This window comes from Dermochelys coriacea, chromosome 3, assembly GCF_009764565.3.
Source record: "Dermochelys coriacea isolate rDerCor1 chromosome 3, rDerCor1.pri.v4, whole genome shotgun sequence".
Lineage (NCBI taxonomy): Eukaryota > Metazoa > Chordata > Testudines > Dermochelyidae > Dermochelys > Dermochelys coriacea.
In genome coordinates this window covers 62,897,101-62,918,408 of record NC_050070.1, presented here as the reverse complement: position 1 = coordinate 62,918,408, position 21,308 = coordinate 62,897,101, and the positions used below count along the sequence as shown (strand labels likewise).

Sequence of the window (21,308 nt, the reverse complement as noted above, 5' to 3'; positions counted from 1 at the left end):
AAGCTCCTTTTGTATTAGCATTTTGTCTGGTATGTGCTTTGCATTACCCTCTCAAGATCAGTGTATTCCAAATCCACTACTGATTTTGTGATCTCCCACTTATTAAAGAGACACTGATTGCCCACCACCTCATAGAGCAAAAATTATGACAGAGGAAATAGGAAAAGCCAGCTATATTTTCACTTGAAGTTGTGTATTGCATCACTGTTGGCATTTACTCATCAGCTACAACTACAACCCACTACATTGTTTTATGTTCTAAAAAACAGTGACTTTTTAAGATGTATCCCAGAAAAAAAAGGCATATTTTAAAAGTAAAAGATTCTATGATGACTTTCTAGGTCTGATAAAAACGGTCTCTATAATCCCTGTAAATTTTGATTCATGAAGAGCACACAAATAGAAGTTGTGGTTTAAATAAATCCAACAAAACTAGATAAGGAATAAGAAACAAAAGTGAGGAGTCCACTAAGGAAGCTACATCAGGAAAACAAAACTAAACAAAAACCACACATGAAGAATCAGGGGGAAGGATGAGGAGGAAGAATATTGTTTAAGAGAGAAGGAGTTGTGCTCAACATATTATTTCCACTTCTAATAAATAAATACAAGAGATATTTAGTGAGTATATTAAAGTTTTTGCTAAAAACAGAATTTGCTTTAAAATACATATATATATATACACATATACAGATAATTATTATAAAATTGTGCATTATATAGAGACACACATACACTCCCACTAGGAAAAAAGCCTACCTTGGCCAAATTTCACCTGCCCTCCCCAGTACCAATCACCCAGGACTAGTGTGAAATACTTAACATCTGTATAACACTTATCTGTACGGTGCTTTGAACAAGTAATCAAGTAAATCTGGTCCCCCTCTAGTGCCTTATCCATATACTCAGCCTATTACTATTACCATTTACTCTGTTAATAGAAGTGGTAGGGAGATGTGCTGTGGATCTAAATGTCCATATCCTGCTGATTACCCAAGCTGGGGATTAATATGGGTCCACATACTGGAATTATTATTTGCGTGTTTTTAAAATTAGGAAATTACATCCAAAATAACCTACATTAAAAGAACATTAAGGTTGCAAAGTCAAGCAGTCACAAGTTCTAAAATGCCATACCTATGGTTGTACATGCAGCCTTAATTTGCCCCCTTGTGCACGGGCATTATGATACAGTCTTTAATTATATGTTCACTACTATTTTTCCCCCAGAGGATTCATGCCTGATTCAAGTGAATGGATAATTATTCAAGATTTCTTATCTTTCTCTTTCAGTGTGTGGCCCCAGGCTCTATTAACTGCACACCATTCAAACCCTGCACTCAACACAAAATTAATTTCCTCTCAGGCGTTTCTATGGTGTTTTCACCATAGTATCCAAGAGTATCACAAACACTAATGAATTTTTTTCCACAACACTGGTGAGAATAGGTTCTATTATTATCCCCATTTTACAGGTGAGGAATTGTGGCACAGAGAGATTAAGGTCAAAAGTGTCCACTAATTTGGATGCTCAATTTGAGACACTTAAGTCCTGATTTTCCAGAGTACTTAGCACTTTTATAGCACTTCATATGCTCAAAGCACAGCTCCACTTAACTTTAATTGAAGTCACAAATGCTGAGCACCGGTAATCTGGCCCCTTCTCTCATGATGGGCACCCAAAAAATGAGGAACACAATTAGGGCCAGCTCCACAGCAGGACTCGGGTGCCTAACTGACACTTTAGGCAACACAAATATCCTCAAATCCCCCACTCAGTGGCCTCCTAACTATGTAGACACCTATTTTATGTTCCTAAAGCTCATGCTTCATGGCTTCAGTTGGTCACCAGTTCCTTCACCACCACAGTGCATTCTCAGAAGTTTTTGGTCTCCTTCCTCTGAAGAATGAGGGATGGACATGGCTGGAGATGGAACATTGCCAGGTGGTCCAGGGGTCTGAGGTGACACCAAGCACTCTCTCTTTCTGATGTGCTTAGCTGGTTGGTTCTTACTAACATATCTAGGATCTAACTGATTGCCATATGTGACGAAGGAAAGGAATTTCCCCCCAAGTCAGATTGGCAGTGACCTTCGGAGTATTTCACCTTCTTCTGCAGACTGGGATATAGGTCACTTGCCACAATTATCTGGGTATATCCTAATCAATTCCCCGACCATTACAAGGGTCAGGGAAGGGTAACCACCTTTCTGTATACAATGCTATAAAATCCCTCCTGGCCAGAGGCAAAATCCTTTCACCTGTAAAGGGTTAAGAAGCTAAGGTAACCTCGCTGGCACCTGATCCAAAATGACCAATGAGGGGACAAGATACTTTCAAATCTGGAGGTGGGGGGACAAAGGGTTTTGTCTGTCTGTGAGATACCTTTGCCAGGAACAGATCAAGGATGCAAGCCTTCCAACTAGTGGAAAATTAGTAAATAATCTGGCTAGAAAATGCATTAGATTTTCTTTTGTTTTTTGGCTTGTAAAATTCGCTGTGCTGGAGGGAATGTGTATTCCTGGTTTTGTGTCTTTTTGTAACTTAAGGTTTTGCCTAGAGGGATTCTCTAGGTTTTGAATCTGATTATCCAGTAAAGTATTTACTATCCTGATTTTACAAATGTTATTCTTTTACCTTTTCTTTAAATAAAATTCTTCTTTTAAGAACCTGATTGCTTTTTCATTGTTCTTAAGACCCAAGGGTTTGGGTCTGTGTTCACCTGTACCAACTGGTGAGGATATTATTATCAAGTCTTCCCCAGAAAAGGGAGTGTAGGGCTTTGGGGGAAGACGTCTTCAAGTGGTCTCTTTCCCTGTTCTTTGTTTAATCGCTTGGTGGTGGCAGCGTATCAGGTTTTTAACCTAAGCTGGTTCCCAAGGCAAGAAAGAAATCAGTGCCTTGGGGAAGTTTTAACCTAAGCTGTTAAGAATAAGCTTAGGGGGTCTTTCATGCAGGTCCCCACATCTTTACCCTTGAGTTCAGAGCGGGGAAGGAACCTTGACACAAGGGTCTCGGACATTGACGCACTTCAATCCTTCCTATTCTCCATTTGTGGCACATAATAGTTTAGTTTTCTGTGGGCTGTAATATTTTGATCTAATTCTGGTTGTTGGGTTTAGCAAGCAGATGTTGATGGCCTGTGATATACAGGAGGTCATACAAAATGATCTGGTGGTCCTTTTTGTTCTTAAGCTCTAAATTTCCACCAGTGTGCATTTGCACAGTGCCTCACTGTAGGCACTTGGAAACCTCCCACATTTAAACCACAGCAGGTTTCCCAAAGGAGTTACACTGTCTATTGAATCTCCAGGACCCATTCCAGTAAGTGTTTGGAGCACACCTAAGCCCACACAAACAGCTGGAGGAGAGGTGGTGGTGCTGCCCCTTTTATAAAACTTTCAGGCCAGTGGTTATGGCACTTACCTAGGCTGTGGGAGACAGGTCCAATTCAATATGTATTGGAGCAAGGGGACCGGAATCTGGGTCTGCCATCTCCAAGATAGGTGCCCTAATCACCAGGCTAGTCTCTCTCCCCAATAACTCCTCCCTTTCTGGCCCAATAACAGTGGAACTCCTCCTACAGGAGAGTGAGAGAGACCTGTCCCAGAATACTCCAAGCCCCAGAGGTTAGGGCAATCATCTGGGAGGTGGGAAACAAATTCATATCCATTCTCCACATCAAGCAGAGGAGGAAATGGAACAACGTCACCCAAATCTGAGGGGAGCATTCTAACCACTGGGCTGAAAGTTATAAGGAAGTGGCACTACCACCACCTTGCTTTTTGAGAAAAAGGGCTTCGGCACCTAACCCCAGGAAAGGGTACAGGCTGAATTTCTAGTGGAGATAAGTGCTTACATGCTGGTTGGAGGAAGTGCATAGGTTCCTTTGAGGGGGTGGGCTTAGGCCACCCTCCTCTCCTTGGCATTTCCTATTGGCTAACTTGGACTGCTGCCTGCTCAGCGTGCTGGCTTTTGTGGATCCCATTCTTAGGCACCTAACTCTCTCCATGCATATTATAGAATGCCTCAGTGCCTTACTCGGAGCTGTGGATTGCACTGGGTCGCAAGGCACCTAAAAATCAGATGTTCTAACCCACAATTAGTGATAACTGGTAAAAATTTGATTCAAGTTACTTGCCCAGCAGCACACAGGAACTCGATGGAAGAGGCAGGGATAAGAATCCAGTTCTCCAGGACAACATCCAGTTACCTTAACCACAAGACCATTTTTTCCCTTTCAACAATCCCCAACCTCATTCACTACACACTTTCCAGCTTCTTCAGCTAATAAGGCAGGGGCCCTACAGACAACAGCCTCATTCAATATGCAACCCTGATTAATGCCCATATTGATTTCTGAGCACTGAATAAGACGGGGTCCTGTGGTGGTCAGGAGATACAACTATGTGACCATGCTATTAAAAATCTTTCGTTATGCATACGCACAAGGGTGTCAAATTAAGGCTGTATGGGCAACGGTAATTCTGGCATTTTCTACTTTTGAATGCTTGACTTTGCAACCTTAGTATTCAGAGCTGGGTATTTTTGGAAGTAGTTTCCTGGAGGGATAGCTCAGTGGTTTGAGCATTGACCTGCTAAACCCAGGGTTGTGAGTTCAATCCTTGCAGGGGCCATTTGGGATTTGGGACAAACATTGGGGACTGGTCCTGCTTTGAGCAGGGGTTTGGACTAGATGACCTCCTGAGGTCCCTTCCAACCCTGATATTCTATAATGAATGCTAACAGCTATTGCATTTACAAATATTCAGTAAGTCTCTGTAAACGAAGACAAAAGAGGAAGAGGAGCTGTTGGAGCAACTAATTAAGTCAATGACCAGGCATAATTATTTATCAAATTCCCCCATAGCCTCCAGTATCTAGAAAGAAGAATCTAGTTCTCTCTAAGCAGAGGTATACGTAATGAGAAAGTCTAGCTGCCTCCTCTAGGGGCCACTGTGACATTCAAAAAAAAAAAAAGAAAAAAAAAAGAATCACTGCCAAGTACTGGGAGGCAGTTGCTCCAGGAGGAGGAGAACATTTAGAGGAGCATAAAACAAAGCAGTTGGGTAATATGTCTTAACAACAAAGGAACTAAGTTACAGGGAAGAATGGGCTACAGACCAGAATAAAGGAACAGAACAGACAAGGATGGGTGCCTGTGAAACCGAAGACACTGATTAACTTTCTCCAAGAAAGGCTACACTTATTACATTAAGTGTTGCTAAAATACATAAACACCTTTCCACCTTTCCCTTTACTTTTCCATTTAATTAAGTTCTGTAATTACTTCAGAAATTTTGTTTGATCATAACACAGGTGTTTCATAAGCCACTCTTTATTAAGACATGCTCCATAGTATGATAAAGTACGAGAACTCCTGCTATCATCTACCTACTGTAGTTTGTAACAAAGTTGTGACTATAGACCCCAACTCTACAGTGTATGCAGGAACATCGCCCTGAGCACAGACCAGCAATATCAGTGAGTACAGATACCATGGGTTTAGAGACTGAATACAAACCTGATGAGAGAATTGCTTTCCATAACACAATTTTTATCCACCCTGGATATCAAAAAATAGATATTTAAACATTTTCCTTTGACAAAATAAACCTGAATAAAATTAAATTTGAAATTATGACATCCTATGTTAAGCCCTAATCTATTAAAATCACTTAAAAAATTAAAAAAAAATTCACTGCATCATTGAGCTTTTCAAAAATGTTATTGGGTTAAAAGGTGCTGCTGTTTTAGTTATATATAGAATTGGGGGAACATTTCAACTTCTTAGGTCAACACAAGCTTCACAAATATTTCATAAGGTCACATGCTGCATTAAGTATTTGTATTATTTTCCATCTTTACAACAGAGAGAATGCTCTAGACCAGGGAACTCAAACTCAAATCACCACGAGGGCCACATGAGGACTAGTACATTGGCCAGAGGGCCGCATCACTGAAATCTTTTCATACGATACAAAAGTATAGTCAAAAATGAAAAAAATGAAGAGTAATATAGAATGCTATTAAAAGTCAATGTATTAACTTTTTTAAAACTGTAATGCGAAGAGGCCCTGTAACAAAATATAAACTCCTGTAACTATTCCTTATGTGGTCAGTAACACTGATGATGATCTATACTAACAGTCTATCAACATAGCTGTAATGGCAGGAACTTTTTAAAGTAACTATTCATACAAAATACATTGCCACTTTTAATAAACATTCTTCCCAACTACTCACAGCAAAGAATCATAGATGCTGAACTTCATACCTCAGACTGCTCGTCTAGTCCATGAGGCCCCGCCTCTGCCCTGCTTCTTCCCACCCCTCCCCCGCCCCCCATTCCAACCCCTTCCCCAACTCCACCAGTGGAGTCGGTGCCTATGGCGGGCCACAAGGAATAACTCCGCTCGCTGCATGCATTAACCCGGAAACCGCAGCCCCTCCTTTTAAATTGCCAACCCATTTTAAATGGCCAACCCAACAGCTACTTCATATGGGAAATGAAGGCGCAGCTGTTTGAAACCATTCCCACATATTATGAAGTTTAAGGAAGCCAAAAGACTGTGGCTTACCATGGCTGCCTGCAAGCCGAATTCTGTTGCCTGGCCCTGCGTGAGTGATCTTTTACGCCAAACCGGCATACCCCCAATAAGAGGCAAAATGAGACCTTTTAATGAAAGCACATGTGCTCTGTAATGTTAACAGCAAGGTTTACCGTGAAAGAGTCTACCCATTGTTCTATAAAATGTGTCTTTTTAACTACCACTCTCCCTTTTTTTCCTCTACCAGCTGCATATGTTTCTCCTTCCCAGAGGCTAGCGAAGATTAGAAGGCGAAAAAAAACGCACTCGCGATGAAATGTTTTCTGACCTCATGATGTCCTCCCACACTGACAGAGCACAGCAAAATATGTGGAGGCAGACAATCTCAAAGTGCAGGAAAACACAATATGACCGCAAGGAAAGGTGGCAGGTGGCGTCAGCTTGCTGAAAGAAGGCAGGAGTCAATGCTCAGGCTGCTGGGGGATCAAACTCATATGCTCCAGCATATGATTGAGCTGCAGGAAAGGCAGCAGGAACACAGATTGCCGTTACAGCCCCTGTGTAACCAACTGCCCTCCTCCCCAAGTTCCATAGCCTCCTCACCCAGACGCCCAAGAACGTGGTGCAGGGGCCTCCGGCCACCCAGCCACTCCACTCCAGAGGATTGCCCAAGCAACAGAAGGCTGGCATTCAATAAGTTTTAAAGTGCTGTGTGGCCTTGTCCTTCCCTCCTCCACCACCGCACCTGGTGCTTCCCTCCTCCACCACCCCTCCCGGGGTACCTTGGCAGTTATCCCCCTAGTTGTGTGATGAATAAATAAAGAATGCATGAATGTGAAACAACAATGACTATTACCTCTGCAAGCGGTGATCGAAGGGGGGCGGGGAGGGAAGGGTGCTTAGCTTCAGGAAAGTAGAGTGAACCCGGGGCGTGGGGGGGGGGGGGGGGAGGGCGGTGTTTCCATCAAAGAGAAACAACAGAACTTTCACACTGTAGCCCGGTCATTCCTGAAACTGGTTTTCAAAGCTTCTCTGATGCGCACCGTGCCGTCCTGTACTCTTCTAACCGCCCTGGTGTCTGGCTGCGTGTAATCAGCGGCCAGGCGATTTGCCTCAACCTCCCACCCCGCCATAAACGTCTCCCCCTTACTCTCACAGATATTGTGGAGCGCAAACAAACAGTAATAACAATGGGAATATTGATTTTGCTGAGGCCTAAACGACTCAGTAAACTGCACCAGCGCACTTTTAAATGCCGAAATGCACATTCTACCACCATTCTGCACTTGCTCAGCCTATAGTTGAACTGCTCCTTACTACTGTCCAGGTTGCCTTGTATGGCTTCATGAGCCATGGCATTAAGGGGTAGGCTGGATCCCCAAGGATAACTATAGGCATTTCAACATCCCCAATGGTTATTTTCTGGTCTGGAAAGTAAGTCCCTTGCTGCAGCTGTTCAATTAGACCAGAGTTCCTGAAGATGCGAGCATCATGTACCTTTCCCGGCCATCCCACGTTGATGTTGGTGAAACGTCCCTTATGATCCACCAGTGCTTGCAGCACCATTGAAAAGTACCCCTTTCGGTTTATGTACTCGCTGCCTCGGTGCTCCATTGCCAAGATATGGATATGGGTTCTGTCTATCATCCCTCCACAGTTAGGGAATCCCATTGCAGCAAAGCCATCCACTATGACCTGCACATTTCCCCGAGTCACTACCCTCAACAGCAGCAGCTCAGTGATCGCGTTGGCTACTTGCATCACAGCAGCCCCCACAGTAGATTTGCCCACTCCAAATTGATTCCCGACTGACAGGTAGCTGCCTGGCATTGCAAGCTTCCACAGGCCTATCATCACTCGCTTCTCAACTGTGAGGGCTGCTCTCATCTTGGTATTCTTGCGCTTCAGGGCGGGGGAAAATGAGTCACAAAGTTCCATGAAGGTGCCCTTACGCATGCGAAAGTTTCGCAGCCACTGGGAATCGACCCAGACTTGCAACACTCTGCGGTCACATCAGTCTGTGCTTGTTTCCTGGGCCCAGAATCGGCGTTCCACACCATGATGTGCACATTGCAGGGGTCCATACTTTGTGAGAAGTCTACGTCCTCGTCCTCATCACTCTCGTCACCACACTGCAGTCACCTCCTCCTCTCCTGGTTTCGTTTTTCTTGCAGGTTATGGTTCTACATATCCTGCTGGATAATGCAAGAGGTGTTTTTTTGTACTAATAATTGCCCTGGTGATCTGAGTGGGCTCTATGTTCCCAGTGCTAGGGCATCTGCGCTGAAAAAGAGGCACGAAACGATTGTCTGCCGTTGCTCTGACGGAGGGAGGGGCGACTGACAACATGGTTTACAGGGTTGGCTTGCAGGGAATTAAAATCAACAAAGGGGGTGGTTTTGCATCAAGGAGAAACAGAATGGCCCCCTTAAGGATAGGGCTCAAAACTCTGGGTTTAGCAGGCCGTTGATTTCAGGGAAGGAAGGAGAAAGAGGGAGGAAGGAAGGGGGGAGAAAATGAACATAAAACAAATCTGGTCTATTTCTTGTTTTGATCCACTTCAGCTATCTTTATACATCTTGCTGATAGCAGACGGTGCAGTATGACTGCTGGCCATCATCGTCTCCTGGCTGCTCATTAGAAGACGGTGCAGTACGACTGCCGGCAGGACTGAATTGCCATGAGACGAAACTTAAAAGGGAAATGACCGGGCTGAGTCACTCCCATGTCTGCCCAGGCGCCCCGACCGACCTCAGCGAAGTCAGGTAAACGAGCACTCTGAAACACGGCGACGATGGCTACCAGTCATACTGCACTGTCTGCTGCCAAAAGGCAATGAGCTGCTGCTGTGTAGCAATGCAATACCGTGTCTGCCAGCACCCAAGAGACATACAGTGACAGTGAGCTGAGTGGGCTACATGCTTGCACAGGTAATCCAGGAAAAAAGGTGCGAAAGGATTGTCTGCCATTGCTTTCAAGGAAGGAGGGAGGGAAGGGGGGGCTTGACGATATGTACCCACAACCACCCGCGACAATGTTTTTGCCCCATCAGGCATTGGTATTTCTACCCAGAATTCAAATGGGCGGCAGAGATTGCGGGAACTGTGGGATAGCTACTCACAATGCAACGCTCCGGAAGTCAATAGTTGCCTCGGTACTGTGGACACACTCCGCCAACTAAAGGCACTTAGAACATTTGTGTGGGGACAGACACACTTGACTGTATAAAAACGCTTTCGACAAAACCGACTTCTATAAATTCAACCTAATTTTATAGTGTAGACATACCCTTAGATAGCTAACCTGCCTCTTCCTGGATTTTTCTAATTTCAGTTAAGAGTTGTTTAGAAGTTTGTCAGAGATATTAATTATGAGTTAAAAACTACAGGGTGTGAGGGGAGATGATTGACCCAAAATACTTTTTGGATTGGCTGCCCTGTGCTTGATTGAAAGATGGAGATCCTTCTTTGTACTGGTGGAAAAAACTTCACAGAAAAGGCAAGTCTTTACACACCACATTAAGCAGTTTCCATAGAAAAATTTTGTGCGGACAAGCATCATATCTTGGACTTCTAGGCAGTGAAGCAGTATTACAAAGTCTCACCTATCTCATATGAAGCTACACTAGACTATGTTGGAAAATCTGCTCTCTAACTATATGGATTATGTAGGCTTCAGTAATCAGTCTTAAATATACCATATTCAATAGAGCACACTTTCTAAAACAAATCCGAGACACATGTTCTACTAAAAGGAAAAAAAAAAACACTTTTCTGAAGGGAAGAAACCAGAGCTTTTTAGATCAAATGGAAGAAAAAAGTACTTTCTAAATTCTTAAATTTTCCTAATTAAGTACCTACTACACAATATTCTATTTTCTTATTAATTATACTGATTTTTTTTTTAAAAGAAAAAGAAAAAGCTTTCAATATTACACAAACTTTCACATACCTTGTGACAGTTCGAATTGTGCCAAAGCTACGTGCACGAAAGCAAATTTCTTGCAGTTCAGTCTGGCAAGATGAAACTGGTCACGTGCCTCCTCTGGGTCTTGAAAACTGTAAAATAGAACACTGACAGTTAGTAGAGAGGAAAAGCTGGAAATGAAAGAGTAAAGGAAATTTAACGGCAGGGTTCCATATATTTAGTGATGGACAAGGAATCTGCTGCAAAATTCACCTTTGCCACAGTACTGCCCTCCAGAAGCTTAACAAAAATCTTTCTACTCATCACAACTGTTAAAAAATAAATTAAACAAATGTACACTATTTCCTTGAGTCTGCAGAAAGACTGAAAGAACAACAGAGGTGTCAACTTCCCTTGTCAATATCAGCGAGGGTATTCTCAAACTCTTCAGGAAAATTTTAACTACCAATACTTTTTTCTTGCAGATAATGTTAGCTGAAAAATTTAGCTAATACACTTAAAACACACACAAACCTCCAACATGTGTGCAAGGTGCTAAGTGTCAAAGCCTCCAGCTTTCCCCTAACTTATGTTTTTGCCACTATAAAAATTTGCAGTATACCAAAAAAAATTAGAATGAGGTGATAATGTGAAAAAATGAATACAACATCAAGACACAGGAGCACTATAATTAATTGAATTCTGAAATGAATCTGTCAGAATTTCCAGTCTGCCACACCAAACTTTTGCAGAATGCAGGGATTTTGCCACAGAAACAAGGTCCAGTTTCCCAAGGCATATAGGGGATTTTGTTTTAGGGTCATGGCCAATGTTTAGCGGTCCTCCTTGAAGAGTACAGTTTCATATGTACCTCCTCATACTTAGCTTTAAATAGCTTCACTACTACTGGTGAGGTAATATCTTTTGTTGGACCACATTATTCTACAAGACCTGAAGAAGAGCTCTTTATAAGCATGAAAGCTCGTCTCTTACCAACAGAAGGTGGCCCAATAAAAGAGAGAGATATTACCTCTCTCACCTTGTCTCTCTAATCTCCTAGGACCAACACGGCTACGACACTGCATTCACTATTGTTGACTCTCAGATATTTAAGCAAGGCAACCAGAATTACAGGTATGAGATGGAGTACTTGTGGCACCTTAGAGACTAACAAATTTATTAGAGCATAAGCTTTCGTGAGCTACAATTTGTTAGTCTCTAAGGTGCCACAAGTACTCCTTTTCTTTTTGCGAATACAGACTAACACGGCTGCTACTCTGAAACCTGAGGTATGAGATGTTAGCACACAACGCAACATCCTTCTAAATATCCCTGATCACATATATCCACTCCACATGCAAGTTAAGGCAGAGCAAGGTTCATATCTTTATTACATTCAAATAATAAGAAGAGACCATTCTGGTTTCGGAGGGAGGGATGGGCTGACCATAACAGTCACGAAAGCTTATGCTCTAATAAATTTGTTAGTCTCTAAGGTGCCACAAGTACTCCTTTTCTTTTTGCGAATACAGACTAACACGGCTGCTACTCTGAAACCTGAGGTATGAGATGTTAGCACACAACGCAACATCCTTCTAAATATCCCTGATCACATATATCCACTCCACATGCAAGTTAAGGCAGAGCAAGGTTCATATCTTTATTACATTCAAATAATAAGAAGAGACCATTCTGGTTTCAGAGGGAGGGATGGGCTGACCATAACAGTTTTTGTGGGGTATGTTTTCTATACAACCATATTGGGAGTTCTGTAACAAGGGTTTAGTAGATGGCCAAAAAGATACAATTCACAATCAAGAAAGATAACTTTAGCCTAAAGCCTATCTGGTTCATTGGCAAAGTGAAGTCAGCACTTCAAAATAAAAAAGTAACACATAACAAACGGAAACAAGGGGAAATAGATAGCAATTAATATAAAAGTAGAAGTTATGAAGTGCATAAAACTGACAAGGGAAACTAAGGCCATGTCAAACCCAAGGCAGACAGGGTTAAGGACAATGAGAAGAACCATTTTTGTTTGTTTTTAAGTATACGAAGATCAAAAAAATCCTAGCAATGGTATAGGCCCCTTACTAGATGGAGATGGTAAAATTGTTAATGATGATGCAGAACAGGCAGAAGTGTTCAGTAAAAATATCTTTTTTGTATTCAGAAAAAAGCTGGATGATCTACTTGCCTCACATGAGGAAAATAAAGTACTTTCCAGTCCACTAGTAACCAAGGAGGATGTTAGACAATATGTACTAGGAGTAAATACTTTTGAATCAGCAAGCCCACATGACTTGAGCCCAAAAGTGTTGGATTTTTAATCCTGAAATAAAACAAAAACTCCAGAACACTGGAAGAGTGCTAATGTAGTGCCAGTATTCAAAATAGACAAGTGTGATGACCTAGGTAACTATAGGCTGGCTAGCTGGACATCAATCCCAAGCAAAATAATGGAAAAGATAATACAGGATTAAAATTAAACAGAATTATTAAAGGATAGGAATATAATTAAGGCCAATTAACATGGTTTTATGGAAAAGTTTTGCCCAACAAACCTATATGTGCATAGATATAATATACTTAGATTTTTGTAAAGCATTTAACTTAGTACAGCATGATATTCTGATTAAAAAATTAGCAGTATACAATATTAATAAAGCACATGTTAAATGGATTAAGAAATGGCTAACTGACAGATCTCAGAAAATACTTGTCAGCCAGGAAACATCACTGAATAGGAATGTTTTTAGTGGGGTTCTGCCTGGCTTGATACTAGGCCCAAAGCTATTCAACATTTTCATCAATGATCTGGAAGTAAATATAAAAATCACTGCTTATAAAATTTGCATGATACAAAGATGGAACAGTGGTAAATAACAAGAACAGAAATCATACAGCGTGATCTGAATCACTTGATAAATTGGGCCCATAAAAAAAAAAAAATTTTAATACAGCCAAAAGGGAAGTCCAGGAACAAGGACTGTAGGCCATACCTACAGAAAGGGGACCATTCTGGAAAGCAGTGATTCTCAAAAGGATTTAGGAGTCAGTGGACAAGCAACTCACAATATGCTCCCAGTGCGATGCTTTGGAGGAAAGGGCTAATGTGATCCTTGGTTGCATCAATAGAGGAGTAGTGAAAAGGAGTAGGAAGTGATACAGACGTTGAAATATTGTGTACGGTTCTGGTGTCCACATTTTGAAAAACCAGAGGCTACATAAAAAATTTTTGGGCTGGAGAAAATGCCCTAGGTCTGGTTTACACTACAGAGTCAAGTTGACACAAAGCACCTTATATGGACCTAACTCTGGAAACGTCTACACTTAAATTTCACTCCCAGTGATGTAACTGCCACACTACGCTGACTTGACTATCTCCACGAGCGGCACAGTCAAAGTCGATTTAATCAGGCGAATGCAGCGTCAGTGTAGACACTGTGTTGCTTATGTTGATTGTTACTGGCTTTCAGGAGCCATTCCACTATGCTCCACAGTGACAGTACAATCGATACAAGTGCTCCTGGTGAGGACACGCATCACCGACACAAGGATCAAAGTATTGACACACAAGTGATGCAATTACTGCAGCGGCTGTATGCCAACATATGTTAGGTTGACTTAATTGTGTAATGTAGACATGACCTCACAGTGACAGACTTAAAGAGTTCAATCGGTTTAGTTTATCAAAAAGCACTTTGAGTGGTAACTGAAGTACAATGTATAAGATCTCTCGGGGGAAAAATATCAAGTATTAAAGGGCTCTTTACTCTAAATAAGAAAGGTGTAAAGCAAAATAGCTTGAACCTGAAGCCAGACAAATTCAAATTAGAAAGCACACATTTTTAACAGGGAGAGTGATCAACTACTGGAACAAGCTACCGAAGGAAATGGCAGACTCTCCGTAACTGGATATCTTCAAATCAAGATTGGATGCCTTTCTGGAAGATATGCTTTAGTCAGACAAATTAAAAGGCTCAATATAGGTCTAGCTGGGTGTAATTTGATGGCCTGGGACATACAAGGAGGTCAGACAAGATTATCTAAAAGCCCCATCTGGCCTTCAACTATGAATCACATTCTGGCTCTTGCGTCTTGTAAGAATAAACTATCTCCCAGTATAGGGTGGGGCATTCACATTACTTTTCCAGTGGCACTTCTGAGTGATCACTCCATTGATTACTAAAGACATACAAGAGAACTACAGGAAGACAAAGGAAGCATCATTTGAAAGACTGCAGCAGGGAAAGCAAGTGGAGCATACTAAGCTTGCAAGAACAAGCTTCCAGCCAAGGGGACACCTGGGGAGTAGAGGGGGGAAACGCAGAGACAAGTCATGGAAGGAGGAAGACTAATGACACGAGCAAGAGAGACAGGAAACGGGGAAGATGGAGAAGACAACCAAGTGAAAGGAAGCTATTATACTTGTATCCGAATTCTCTGCCACAGCTTTAGAATCCATCCACCTCATATCAAATTGTTTTGAGAAATGAGGGAAGATATCCTTACCAAAAGGTAAATTAGACCCTTGATTCAACTTGGACCTGACAAGGAGCCCCAACAGAGCATGAAGACAAGTCTACATTCAACATAATTTTGCCCACATTATGACTGCTGGTAGGTGAACATGCTTTAGTTTTTAACAAATTGTTTCTCCATTTAAAATGGAGTCACAGACCTAACCATATCCAAGTTGTGCACTCAGAGGGGTTTCCATCTCTGATTACAAGTTATTGAACAACTGAAATATAGCAAGGGAAATAAAATGAAGTATGACCTTTTATGGCACTAAGAACTGTATTTTGTTATAAGGTTTTGTAACCTGATGAATGTAACAAAGAAAATAACAGAACGCCACTAGCTGTCACCTTCAGCCCCCAACTAAAACCTCTCCAGCGCATCAAAGATTTACAACCTATCCTGAAAAATTACCCGACTCTCACAGATCTTGGGAGACAGACCAGTCCTCGCTTACAGACAGCCCCCCAACCTGAAGCAAATATTCATACCACACAACATACCACACAACAAAATACCACACAACAGCAACAACATACCACACAACAAAATCACTAACCCAGGAACCTATCCTTGCAACAAAGCCCGATGCCAACTCTGTCCACATATTTATTCAAGTGACACCATCATAGGACCTAATCACATTTGCCACGCCATCAGCAGCTCGTTCACCTGCACATCTACCAATGTGATATATGCCATCATGTGCCAGCAATGTCCCTTTGCCATGTACATTGGCCAAACCGGACAGTCTCTACGCAAAATAAATGGACACAAATCTGACACCAGGAATCAGAACATTCAAAAACTGGTAAGAGAACACTTCAACCTCTGTGGCCACTTAGTAAAAGATTTAAGGGTGGCAATTTTGCAACAGAAAAGCTTCAAAAACAGACTCCAAGGAGAAACTGCTGAACTTGAATTAATATGCAAACTAGATACCATTAACTTGGGTTTGAATAGAGACTGGGAGCGTGGCTGGGTCATTACACATATTGAATCCATTTCCTTAACTTAAGTATCCTCACACCTTTTTGTCAACAGTCTAAATGGGCCATCTTGATTATTACTACAAAAGTTTTTTTTTCTCCTGCTGATAATAGCTCATCTTAATTAATTAGCCTCTCACAGTTTGTATGAAGAAAAAGAGTACTTGTGGCACCTTAGAGACTAACAAATTTATTAGAGCATAAGCTTTCGTGAGCTACAGCTCACTTCATGCTCTGAAAACAGTTTGTATGGTAACCTCCAACTTATCTGTATATATATATTTCATTCTATGCATCCGATGAAGTGAACTGTAGCTCACGAAAGCTTATGCTCTAATAAATTTGTTAGTCTCTAAGGTGCCACAAGTATTCCTGTTGTTTTTGCGGATACAGACTAACATGGCTGCTACTCTGAAACCTGATGAATGTGAGCATTCATCTCTAATAACTATGCAGAACCAAGATGGGGGTTGTTAACCATGGACTCTTATTAGCTGATGAAGATTCAAATTGTATGGTTATCTGTGATAACCATACCAATCAGGTCTCCCTAAAGTATTATGCTAATTAACAGGAAAATTATGACTTTTTCTTTCCAAGTACTACAAACTTTATAATAACCCTTTGCCTCCAAATATCTGTGAAGTGGTATGGGATTTGTGGGTTGTTTTTGTTTTGTTTTGTTTTAAATGGTTATTTATTTGTACATTGTAACTGTTCTTTGAGATAGGTTGGACATGTCTATTCCACATTCGGTTTGCACTGTGGCCAGAAAGTTTTCCCTACCAGTGCCCATCAGGGTGGAGTACGCACCATGCACCTCCTCTTGTACCCAACCGAGGGTATAAAGCAGGGGTGGGCAAACTTTTTGGCCAGAGGGCCACATCAGGATTCCAAAACTGTATGGAGGGCTGGGTAGGGAACGCTGTGTCTCCCCAAACAGGCTGGCCCCCGCCCCCTATCTGCCTCCTCCCACTTCATGCCCCTTGACTGCCCCCCTCAGAACCTCTGACCTATCCAATACCCCCCCATCGCTCCTTGTCCCTGACCGCCCCCTCCCGGGATCCCCCGCCCCTGACCGCTCCCCCAGGACCCCACTCTCTATCAAACCCTCTTCTTCCTGTCCCGACTGCCCTGCCCCTTGGGACTCCCATACCTATCCAACCCCCCCGCTCCCTGTCCCCATGCCGCCCAGCCAGAACCTCCGCCCCATCCAACTGCCCCCTGCTCCCTGTCCCCTGCCTGCCCGCCAGGATCCCCTGCCCTTTATCCATCCCCCCTGTTCCCAACCCCCTGACCATGCCGCTCAGAGCAGCAGGAGCTCGCAGCCCCGCCGCCCGACCAGAGCCAGCCACACCACCGCGCTGCCTGGTAGGAGCAGCGGGCCAGAGCGCTAGTGGTATGGCGAGGTGAGGCTGTGGGGGAGGGGGAACAGCAGGTGACAGGCTGGGGGCTAGCCTCCCCGGCCAGGAGCTCAAGGGCCAGTCAGGAGAGCCCGCGGGCCGTAGTTTGCCCACCTCTGGTATAAAGGGTGGACCTGACCCAATGCTCTCTCAGTTCCTTCCTACTGGAACCATGAGATAATGGACTTCAAGCAGAAAGCAGGACATGGAAGAGACACGTGCACCACATCTCTAAGTGCAACAATTACAGCAGAGGTAAATAACCATTTTTTATTAGTATAGTGCTTGGCAGTTACTTGATGAAGGAAAGCTCAGAGTCTATCGAAAAAGCAGCTGCAGAACAGCCTTCCCAAAGCCTATATCATCTCTGGAAGTTGATGATGGTTGAATACCATACATCTGAGAAACCCTTTGTGGATCTGGTGAATAGCCACACAGAAATAGGCATCCTGAAAATCTATAGCAGCATACCAATCTTCAACATGGAGAGAAGGGATGATGGTCACCAGGGATACCATATTCTGTCTTCTGTATACATTTGTTTCAGTTCCATAGGTCCAGGATGTGACTTAGTCCCCCCTCTTGCTCTGCATGTGAGCAAACAATAAGAATAAAAACCTTTCCTCCCAAAGCTCAGGAGGTACTTCCTATGTAGCCTTTAAGTGGAGAAGCATCTGAATCACTTAAATAAGACAACACACATCAGAAGGGTACCTGAAAAGGACAGGGAAGAGAGCAAGGTACAGCCCCCTGTGCTGAGGCAGGACCCAATAAACCTAGACCATCCCTGATAGACATTTGTCCAGCATGTTCTTAAAAGCCTCCAATGATGGGGATTCCATAACCGTCCTTGGAAGCCTATTCCAGAGCTTAGCTACCCTTATAGTTAGAAATATCTAACCTACATCCCCCTGTGACGAAGTGGGACTGTTCTTAATGTTTCCTCTGAATACTGTAGGGTTGCCTCAGTTTCCCCTATGCATTTCATAAGCCTCTGAAATAGGTGGTGGGATAAGGGGGTGTAATTGTTGCAGAGCAAAGGGCCGGTGTACATAAATGGCCAACACTCTGTCTCCTGGCAACCGATGGCCTGGGCCCTTCCCCCCTGCAAGGTGATAGCTAAAGGGTGGGAGAACAAAGGAATCAGGTGACCTCCTGGCCCCGGGGAAAGGGACAAAGCCCAGAGGAGGAGGAGCTGGAAAGTGAGTCAGTTTGGGGCTGGCTGGGGACATGGAGTGAAGTGCAGACATGGTTGTCTGGCTCACTGCCCCCAAAATGGACCCCGCTGAGGGGTCCTGTTCTCTGTACCTACAAGGTCTGTTTTAGACCATGTTCCCATCATCTAATAAACCTCTGTTTTACTGGCTGGCTAAGAATCATGTCTGACTGCGAAGTTGGGGTGCAGGACCCTCTGGCTTCCCCAGGACCCCGCCTGGGCGGACTCGCTGTGGGAAGCGCATGGAGGGGCAGAGGATGCTGAATGCTCTGAGGTCAGACCCAGGAAGGTGGAAGCTGTGTGAGCTTTTTGCCCTGAAGACAATCTGCTCACAGAGAGGAAGCTCCCCCCGAGTCCTGACTGGCTTCGTAGGGAGCAGTTCCAGAGCACTGCCCGGGGACCCCGTGACACTCCATACTTCAGATTCAGCCCATTACTTCTTGGCCTGCCCTCAGTGAATATGGAGAACAATTGATCACAGCCCTCTCTCTAACAGCCATTAACATATTTGAAGCGTTTTCAAGTCACCCCCTCCATCTTTTCTCAAGACTAAATGTGTCCAGATGTATTAATATTTCTTTATAGATCAGGCTCTCTTTTTATCACGTATTGCTCTCACCTAGACTGTTTTCAATTTGTCCACATCTTTCTTGAAGTGTGGTGACCAGAACTGAATGCAGTATTTCAGCTCAGGCCTCATCAGTGCCAAGTACAATGGGACAATTACCTCCCGTGTCTTACATATGACGCTCCTGTTAATACATCCCAGAATGATATTAGCCTTTTTTGCAACTACATCACATTGTTGACTCGTATTCTATTTGTAATGCACTGTAACCCCCAGATCCTTGTCAGATGTACTACCATCTAGCCAGTTATTCCCCATTTTGTAGTTGTGCATTGGATTTTTCCTTCCTAAGTATTCAGCACTTCTCTTTATTGAGTTTTATCTTGTTGAATTCAGACTAATTCTCCAATTTGTCAAGGTCGCTGTAAATTCTAATCCTATCCTTCAAAGTGTTTGCAACCTCTCCTAACTTGGTGTCATTGGCAAATCTTAAGCATACTCTCAACTACATCATCCAAGTCAGTAAGGAAAACATTGAATTGTTCTAGACCCGGAACTGACACCTGCAGAACCCCACTAGATATGCCCTCCCTGTTCGACAGCAAACCACTGACAACTGCGCCTGCCTTATAATAATTTCATCTACACCACATTTCCCTACTTTGCTTATGAGAACAGCACGTGGGACTGTGTCAAAAGCTTTACTAAAATCTAGATATATCACATCAATTACTTCCTCCGTCCCCTTCATCCCCCACTAGGCCAGTAACCCTGTCAAAAAAGGAAATTAGATTGGTTTGGCATGATTTGGTCTTGATAAATTTATATCAGCTATTTCTTAAAACCATATTATCCTCTCGGCCAGTGTTTCTCAAACTGGGGTCCGCGGTCTTAACTCGTCCCCCTCCCGCTCTCTCCTGGACGCTACTGAAGCAAAACCGGGAGATTTTCAGCACTAAAAGTTCGGCAGCACAGCAGGGTTAAGGCAGGTTCCTTGCCTGTCCTGGGGCTCCACACTGCTCCCGGAAGCGGCCGGCACGCCCCTGTGGCCCGGGGCAGGGTGGGGGTGGGAAGGGGTCTCTGTGCTCTGCCCCTGACTCAAGTTCCTTGGCTGGGAACTGCGGTCAATGGGAACTGCGAGGAGGTGCCTGCGGGCAGGGGCAGCGTGCAAAGATCCCCTAGTTCCCCCGCCTACGAGCAACTGGCAGAGAGATGTGCTGGTCACTTTCAGAAGGCACCCAAGGTAAGCGCTACCCAGCTGGAGCCCGCACTCCTCACCCCCTCCCACACCCCAACCCCCTGCCCCAGCCCAGAGCCTGCATCTCCACCCAAACTCCCTCCCAGAGTCTGCACCCTATATCCCCTCCTGCACCCCAGCTCCAGACTGGTGAAAGTGAGTGAGGGTATGGGAGAGCATGTGACAGAGTGAGGGGAAATGGAGTGAGCAGGGGGCGGGAAGAGGTGGGGGCGGGATCTGGGTCTGAGCAGGGGGGCTTGAGGGTCCCTGAAAATTTTTAAATCAAAATTGGGGTCCTCAGGTTGCTAAGAAGTTTGAGAACCGCTGCTCTAGGTACTTACAGCCTAGAGCAGCTTAATAATTAATATAGTTTAATAATTTGTTCCAGTGTCTATCCAGGTCTCAAAATTAGGCTGACTGGTCTATAACTACTTAGATCATCTTTGTTCCCCTTTTTAATGATAAGTAGTATGTTTGCCCTTCTCCAGTCCTCCAAGACCTCACCTGTTCTCCATGAGTTCCCAAAAGATAATTGCTAACACTTCTAAGATTGCTTCAGCTAGTTCCTTAAGTTCCTGAGGATGAATTTCATCAGGCCCTGGAGATTGGAATATATCTAACTTATCTAAATGTTCTTTAATACAATACATTGAGGTGGTATTGTCGGCAAGTATGGGAAGGGATGTGCCCCTCATGTGAGAGAGAGGTTCAGCACACATTGTGCTGAACATTACAATGATATGTAATGATGCTGCCTGTTCTGTCCACAAGACTTGAAGTCTCGGGCTCGGGCTAAGGAGCTATTTAATTGCAGTGTAGACATTTGGGCTCAGCTTGCAGCCTGAGCCCAGGGACCCTGAGAAGTGGGAGGGTCCCAGAGCTCCGGCTACAGCCTGAGCCTTAACATCTACACT

The 21,308-nt window shown here is 43.6% G+C and overlaps 1 protein-coding gene across 3 annotated transcripts in view; it reads right to left on the bottom strand.

The window, feature by feature from the left end:
* The window catches only part of TTK (TTK protein kinase), a 100,166-nt gene that overhangs the window by 60,330 nt on the left and 18,528 nt on the right, over positions 1 to 21,308 (bottom strand). For all 3 annotated transcript variants that reach the window (XM_038397596.2, XM_043510551.1, XM_043510552.1), the window contains one exon: positions 10,503 to 10,609. In XM_038397596.2, the coding sequence (XP_038253524.1) occupies positions 10,503 to 10,609 (107 nt within the window). The remainder of the gene's footprint in view (positions 1 to 10,502; positions 10,610 to 21,308) is intronic.